This window comes from Alligator sinensis, unplaced genomic scaffold (assembly GCF_000455745.1).
Source record: "Alligator sinensis unplaced genomic scaffold, ASM45574v1 scaffold768_3, whole genome shotgun sequence".
NCBI classification, from domain to species: domain Eukaryota; kingdom Metazoa; phylum Chordata; order Crocodylia; family Alligatoridae; genus Alligator; species Alligator sinensis.
The window spans coordinates 585,061-593,562 of NW_005842135.1; the positions used below are offsets into that span (position 1 = coordinate 585,061).

The 8,502-nt window shown below is 41.9% G+C and overlaps 1 protein-coding gene across 2 annotated transcripts in view; it reads left to right on the plus strand.

Moving 5' to 3' along the window:
* The window catches only part of LOC102377416 (cytochrome c oxidase assembly protein COX16 homolog, mitochondrial), an 86,282-nt gene extending 79,954 nt beyond the window's left edge, over positions 1–6,328 (plus strand). For both annotated transcript variants that reach the window (XM_025205966.1, XM_006025173.3), the window contains one exon: positions 5,946–6,328. In XM_025205966.1, coding sequence (XP_025061751.1) covers positions 5,946–6,062 — 117 coding nt within the window. In that variant the 3' untranslated portion in view covers positions 6,063–6,328. The remainder of the gene's footprint in view (positions 1–5,945) is intronic.
* Positions 6,329–8,502: the final 2,174 nt, after the last annotated feature.

Sequence of the window (8,502 nt, forward strand, 5' to 3'; positions counted from 1 at the left end):
ATGCAAATGCTCTTCACTTTCTAATTTCTTCTTTTTCTGAAAATTTACATGGTTACCATAGCAATGGGTTGTAATTGCCCCTTTGATAGGGACATACCAAAATTTGCATGGAAACTACAATTTCAGGTGGACTCTGTGAAAAAGCGCAGGCTCTCTGAGGAAAAAAAACACACTTCCCAACATACCCCCATGCTCCAAGACTACAGGACTTCCCACAAACTTTTCTCTGCTTGCTGGTAAGTTTTTGGGGGGTGGTTTGCAGCGAGCCCAACATTTGGGGATGGCCCAAAACCATGGCATAATTACCTTGATTAAGTCTGGGGAAGCCATTAATCCATGCTTAATAACGCATGGATTAATGGCTTCCCCAGGCGTAATCAGGGTAATTAAGCCGTGGTTTCAGGTCATGTGGCAATCTACAGGGTGGGATGGGACTGCTGGGGCCCCTTGGCCAATCAGAGGCATGGGGGGGAAAAGGAGGGCCTGCCATGCTCAGCCCACAAAAATGGCGAACGGCCCCAGGATCTGCCTGCAAAATCAGTTGGCTGCCTCCTCGAGTTCAGTAGATCCCTACCCTTTCATTTCTGTGGCACTCATCATAGATCTTAATTAAATAAACCTCCAAATATCCCTTTAAGACAGGGAAGACTTTATTCTCTCCATGTTATGGATGGAAAATTGAGGAAGAGAATGCCTAAAGCCAAAGTTTTCGTTAGCGTCTTTTTTTTTTGTGGCCAACTTGAATAAACTTGGCCAAATTTTATTGAGGTGCTGAAAAGTTGCATGAATTTTCCCCAGATTCTGTTTGCTCACTGTGGTATGGGAGGCCTGTCCTCTAGGAACAGTGCATGTAGCCTAAATCACTTTATTCAGGCCAGCTCCAGCTAATGACATTTACCTTTCGTCCACCTGGACCACATGATCCAGCAGTCCGAAAGTGAGCGTCTCCATGTTGCATTGCATCCCTTTTGCCATTTGGTTCCCCTTATATTGCAGCAGGGGTGTTGAAGCAGAAAAATGTGGGGTAAGCAGTGAAATGTTCTTCTTTGAACCACAGTTTCTGCTCTCAGCCTCAGTTTCCTTCTAGAGCTGTGGTTCCCAACTTTTTCAGAGTCAGGGCAGCCCTCCACAATTTTTCTGAATGTGGTTGAGAACCATATTTTTGTGCTGAATTTACCTCAGTGCTTCTCAACTGGATGATTCTGCTTCCTGGTAAAACTGCCCCATGCACCTGCTGCACAGCTGGCCCAGGAAGGGCTTCTGCATGCATACGTGCCCTCCTCCTGCATTGGGGCTCTCTGATCACCCTAAAGCTGGCAGGAAAGCAAGCTCATGCTCCAGCCATTCCCAGTCCAACCCCGCACAGTGTTTTCCAGAAATGGGGAGGCAGGGCAGAGAAGTGTGCTGCATGCCCCTATTTCCTGAAGAAGTGTGTAGAGTAGGGGTTGAACTGGATAGAGCTACAAGTCAGGCCAGCTCTCCCTAATGCAAGACGAGTGCACACATGCCTCAACCCTGGACAGATCATTTTTACCTAGCTGCTGCTGTGCTGGTGGCAGTGCTTGTCATAGTATCCCTGCAAGGGGTCTCACAGCACCCTGGTTGAGAACCACTGTCCTAGAGAGAGGCACGTAGCTATGTTAATCTGAAGATTGGCAGAAGGCAGGACAGGGTGGCACCTTGCTTCTCTGAGTGAGTTAGTCTATAAAGTCTTACTCCACTCTCCCTTCTGCCTAGTTTCCTTCTAGTTACAGCCTATGTCAGTCAAAGACTTTTAAGAGGCAGTTTAGCTGATTTAGGGAGAGAATCGGTAGGCTTAATGGACTACACTAATATAATTTGAAACAACTAATTTTCAGTGTCCTTTGGGCTATTTGAGACAAGTAGCAAAAGTAGCATCAGTCTGATCTGGTTAAATCTCATTGTGGACATCAGCGATTGACTGTTCAGAGCATTGGATTTGAACCTAGATAGTTTTACACCTTGAGGCTGCCAGTTTTTATAGATATCAAGTTAGCGGTGGTTTAAAGTAGTTTGCTTTCTATATGTGGAGCCCTTGTGAAAATTGGTGGTCTCAGCTCAGGTGTTACAGTCAGGCATCTGCATTATAGCTAGGATTAACTGATATTCCTGTAGAAAGAACAGAAAATGATTGAACTTGGGGAACAGGATTTTTCTCACCCGAAGGTGCCTCTATAGTGATCATGCAGCAATCTGAGGAAGGCTTGTAATTCTGCCTCCTGTGCTATATCTGTTCAGTAAACAGGAGGGGTACTTTTCTTCCATTAGTTTTCAAGATGGCACCAGTCACAAGAAAAACATCTACTTTAAAATATAGCAGTAAGAAGGTAGGGTAAGATAGCACCTTAAAGACTAACTAATTCAGAGAGCCATACATTTTTGTAAATGACAGCCTACTTGGTCAGATGCTATGAATGGACTTGCAGAGACAATGAATACTAAACAGAAAGGACTGAAGTAATTTAAATATAAAGGATGAGGGAAGGATAGGAGGGGGCACTGAGAGAGGCAAAGATAGTTTGAAGGGATCAAAAGGAATCAAAGCAGTTGATCCATTGAGGGACCTTGGGGTTATAAAAGCTAGTTCAGGTAATGGGATAAGAAGTCAGAGTCTCTGCTGAGACCATGCTTATACAGTCCAGGCTGTGGATCATTTCTCATTCTGCAATTTTGCATATAAGTTTTTTAATTTCTGTTGTTTATGAACAGCTACTCTGAGGTCAGTGATAGATGTCCAGAGAGGTTAAAGTGTTCTGTCACAGGCTTGTGTGTCTTCTGGAATTGATGTCAGATTGGAATCCATGTATTCTTTTACATAGGGTTCACCTTTACCTGAAATATTTAAATACATGTAAAATATAGCAGACATTTAAAAAATGCACTGACAGTGCACAAACCCTTATTCTCCATTGCCTTGAATGTGGTGTAATCATTTACCCTGTGCCAAGCCAGTGCAAAATATTTGCACCACTGCGTTGAATAGGAGAGTTCTGGTTTTGCAGAGTTATCCCCCTACCCTACTTAGGTACTAATGGTTACTGTGAAGAACTAAATAATCAGAGCTTTCAGGTCCTCTTTCAAATCTGATATTTATCTATCTGAATTCAAAGCACCACACGCTTAACAAAAATCTTTGATGACATTGATCTTGGAAAATCACTAGTCGTTCCAAAAGCGTGCCTGGACAGACACACATCCCTTCTCAGCTGCCAATAGGTGCAGATTCTGCCACATGCCATTTAGAATATCAATTATTACCATTGTGGATGTCACAGAATTGTAATGATCTCCATAAAATAACACACAAGCAAACAAACATTTGGTATCCTTGGACTTTGGCTAGAACATGTGACTCCTTAAATTTTAATTGGTGGGGATAAACTGAATTAGTAGGCTCTTTGACTCTCTAATTTGACTCATTCAAACTGATTTAGATATCCCTTGGATGATAGTCCTATTAATAATTTAGAATGTTTTTTCAGGACCTCCGATATAACTACATCTGGAACCATTGCTGCCAAAAGGTGTTCTTGCCTTAGTTTCTTCCAGTATGGCATTTATTTGAATGAACTTCTGCTGCAGAAAATTCATTATCTTGAGATTGATCTTTGCAACAGTTTCCTAAGGCTTCCAGTACAAATTAGTATGACCTTTGGTTCTCTATGAGGCATCTTACTTCTGTTGCTCCTTTACACAGTCTATGGAGTCTTGCCGTTTCAGTGCAAATATTTTAATTGCAATAACTTCATCAAAAATAACTCCGAACATTTCCAGAGTTAAAGAACCAGATGTTAAGGCTAAGAGCATCTAAACCTACAGTTGCATTGTATCTGCATATTTAATAAAATCAGGATGCTTTCCCTCTGAGAAAGCACAAGGCTCTTTTCAATGTTTTTTCCTTGAAACTTCAATTTGATTCAGGTGTTAAATTCTATCTTTGATAATTACAGTTGATGGCATTTAATTCATGGTATCATGGGTCACCTTCTCTAAACTCCACCCCTCCTCTTCCCTGTGTCAATTCAGATCCCTTCCAGTTGAAATGAAGGGCCAGCTAATCATCATATGAATAAAGTAGCAAGGACAGCTTTCAGAAAATGCTCATGTTAACTCACTCTGCTACATGAAAAATTCAGCTGCCTCCTACTTTGTGTCAGAAGTCTGGTGGGTCTGTATACGTGTTGTCTTCGCAATCTTGATTAATTTCTTTTGAAATCTGACTAATCTCATTGAGACTTCCTCAAGTTATAGAAGTGGCAAAAATGTTCTATGTAGCATAAACTAATAGTACCAGGCCTGTCCTGCTACAGCTGTTGAATTATTCTGTGATTGTTATTCTAGTCCCTCAGTGTTTGTCATTTGTTTGGATGATTCATTAATGGGCAAATTAGATCACAGGTTCAGGACAGGTGTTGTGCCTTCTGGCATATGTCTATGGCACTTGCTGAAATGAAATTCTGATTGTGAATTGGGCATTTGGGTCTCACAACAAAATATATGCTTTAACTAATAGGCAGTATTTGCTACTTTAGTAACACCTGGAATGCCCATATTCCCATCAGTGTGAAACTGTTGGGTAATGTTACAAACTCCTTCATAAGTCTGTTGGCAAAGGTCTGTAGTACTGGCTGTCAAGAGTTTCTGAGTTTGCGCCTGATGGAAAACTATAGTGCCATTCCTCAGCTGTCCTCACTCTAAAGATAGAGTGTGTGAGTAGGACTAATGGTTTTCAGTAGGAGAAGTGCCTGAACATAACACTGTGAAACTTAGTCTAGAATCTAACATCTCCACAATGAAGGGGAGAGAGTTGAAGGCAGAGAGGAGCAGTAATCCAGACTCAAACTGGTGGGTGGGAAAAATTTTAGGGATAGGGCTGTATATTGTATTTCTCAGCCATTCTTGTACATTAAAAGAAAGCAGGAGTCAGAAGAGCATGCACCAAGTTGTTTGAAGTAACTTTGCATTAAAATGCAACTGCATTGAAATGTACTGGATATAGACAAGCTTTCCTTGGCTCCTTTTGAATGGGAGCCAAACAGCTTTAATAACTAGACTGCAAAATGTGTGTAGCTTCTCCATAGCTACAACTACAGTATCATGGGCCAATATGTTTCTACAGCCACATCCTTGGAGAATCAAAACATTCCTCTTATCTTCTGCAGCAGGTGTACCTTGCAGGTGAGGTCAGAAGAATAGCCATTTCTTCTCTTTTCCCAGTCACAGAACTGTATGAGGAACCCAATTGAGGGGCCAAAGTCTAGACATTCTTTGTCTAGTAGTACAAGCTGTGTGTTCCTTACCCCTATGAGGAACAGGCCAAGTGAGTTGGGAACATGGCCATGATGCCACTTCCCTTATCTGGGAAGATTCTAGGAAGTAATGCATACTTTTCTTTTAAACAAGAGTATCAGAGTACTTAGAGAAGGCATCGCTTTATTCCTAATGCTCCCAACTCTAAATCTGTCTTCCATAACAGGCCCATTCTGTATGGGCAGAATACCTCTTACCATCAATCCTAAGGCTGTACCTTTTGCCTCCCACCCATCTCCTGAAATAAAGAACTTGGCTGGGGGAGTGTGTATGTGAATACAGAACTTGTTTATGTCATACTTTGTTGCTGTAATGTTCTCTTCCTTGAATACCAACAAGCAGTTGCAGTCATTGTCATGCTGAATTAGAACTTCTACTGGGATTATTTTACTACATGATAATTCCCAATTCTTTTTTTCTTATGGCTGTAGAATTTCTTCTTACAGAATTTCATTTGGTCTCAGATGAAAGTTTAAGGGAAAAGATGAAAGCTAATAAAGGAAAGGATTATATCAAATTCCTTGTATAGAAAGCAAATGAATTTGAAAACTTCACCATATAAAACACCAGAGTTTTCTCACTAACAGCATTTGTTTTCTGTTGTTTATCTACAGAAAATAAAAAACTCTTCCTTTGATGACTGGAAGAACGTCAGAGGACCTCGTCCATGGGAAGACTCCATATCTGTCCAGGCACAACAGAAGGAGGCTCTTAGTTCCAAGTCATCCTGACTGAGCCTGCTCACTCTGATGTCCATGGGATCAAAGTCTCTTAATGGCAGTGACTGGACTTTTCAGTTTTCCAGTTCAGTGTCAAGGACAGGCATGGGTAGGTGGAGGATAAGAGATATCATCAATGAACAATCCAAGTCAATGGATAAGTGATTCACTTAAAATAAATCTGAGACCTATGGTGAAATAAAGAACTTAGTGTGAGTTTTCGTGGAAGCCCAAAGACTGTGTATATTACATCTCAATAAAGATTAGTTCATTCTCCACTGAGGATGTCAGAGTCTCACTTCTATGGTATTTTTCAGTGTCCACTGTTCAAAATTTTGATGACATCTAGGAACTCAGCCTGTCAGTACCACAAGTTGTCACCCTAATGTGACAATGCCACAGTCTAGACATGTGTGACCAGATGCATGCTGGCCCAGAGCTGCAGTGTAATCTCAGGCTCAGGGCCTTTCCATTTTGGAGTGACTCCACAGAATTATGAGCTGTTAGGGAACAGTGGACATGGTTTTGGATATGTAATGCTCTTTTGTTTTATTTTCAGCACCTTGCATCTAGCAGCGTCAGCAGGTAATTGTTTTAATAATGTTCATTTAGCTGCAGTCAGATTTCTGTAATCATTTTATCAATATGCTGGTGCAGGCAGCAGTTTTCCTAGTGGAACACCTCAGTTTAATTTGGCAGTTACTCTCCTTGAAGAGCATTGCTAGTTTTATATGAACTAGCAAAATGGTAGAATCTTCTTCATCCAGTATGTGAGGTGCAATTCTTCCTCCTAATATCATAACATGCATGTATGTACAAATTTAAGGAGACAGTTTTAACTGGCTACTGTTTTAATCCTTTTTTTGTGATGTTTTCTGCTTCCAGTGGGTTTTTCAGCCAAAATGAATGTTTCTGTTTTGGTGCAACCGATTTATGAAACTCCCAGGGAGCTGGGTACTTGAGTATGGATCAACAGAAAATGCTACTTTCACAGCATTTACAGAGACATACTGCAGTTCCCTCCCCTTCTCAAAGTGATGTGCCTGTTGCAACCTGAATGGCTTCCCTGGTACTGCCTACCAGGCAGCCTCTCTCCCTCTGTGCAGATTTTGCCTCAAAACTCATGTTTTCACTTTCTGTCCAACAGTGAGCTCTGCTCGCTCCTGTGCTCAACTAATAAAATTTACATTAATTCCAAATAGGAATTAACTGGATCCATGCTGCATGAAATCAAACATCTTGTTTTTTATAGACTTCTTTGCTTTATGTCCTCCCTGACATGTCAGATTGTATCTAATCTGAATGTGGTCTGAAACTGTTGTTCCTTTCTTTCCCTCCTCCTCCTCCCCTACACACACAAATTTTAGCAAAGTACAATATCCAAGAGAGAATAAAATGTTCAATACAGAGGCAAGAAAACTAAAAAATATTTTAATAATAGATACAGTTAATTAGAATGTGGAGACATAAAGGACATGAACAGATAATCACCAGCCCCACAGTACACCAATGTATATTACACTCGGGCTTGTAAGAGACAGATCGGGGGAGGCTGCTATTACCGGGCTTTTCCACTGGGTGGCAGAGGAGCAGATAATAACCTGGTTTTTCTGTTCACCTTAAGGACATTACAAATGGAGCATGATTATTTTTCTTCTAGACCCCAGTTCACAACACAGCTCCACAGTTTGGTGCAATTGGCATCACAGCACAAGGGAGGTACTGCACTAGCACACCAAGTCTGGCATCTTAGTCACAGCTGGTACTATAATGGCAGGGGGAGCTGTAGGTCAGGGCTGAGTGATATTAGTAGAAGTTTTAGAGAAATACTTTATGGTGGGGTTTAGCCAATCCAGTGGCAGGTCAGAATGACCCAGCTCAGACCCAATGGAGGCTGGTACTAGGACCTGGCCACTGCCACAGCTACTGCTTCTTCCTGCCACAGCTTCTCTCCACCACCCAGCTGCAGTTCAGCATGGGTAAAGTACCTTGCCATGGTGTGGAGAAGTGCAGCCCATGCAACCTCCCTGCCCCCACCACTCCTCCCGCCACAGTCACCAAAGCTCCTGCACTGTAGGCTGGATCTAATGGTTCTGTGGGCCATAGGTAACCAACCCCTGCCTTATTGCACTTTTCTGCACTCTGATTAGGTCTGGCCAGTGTTTTTAGTCCATTATGTTCACGAGCATTGTTTTCAACCCAGGTTTTGGGAAGCAGTTTTTGCTATGCATTCTATTCTATTACTATAAACATGCAGAGGCTGTCTAGAAACTTGACTATATTGTGCCTGGGGACTGGGTATATCCTTCTTTGTGATGGGATGCAGGCATGTGGCCATCTTATGTGGCAAGTTCCATTGGAAGAAGCAAAAAGTCCTAGATTCATAGATGTTAGGGTCAGAAGGGACCTCAATAGATCATTGAGTCCAACCCCCTGCATAGGCAGGAAAGAG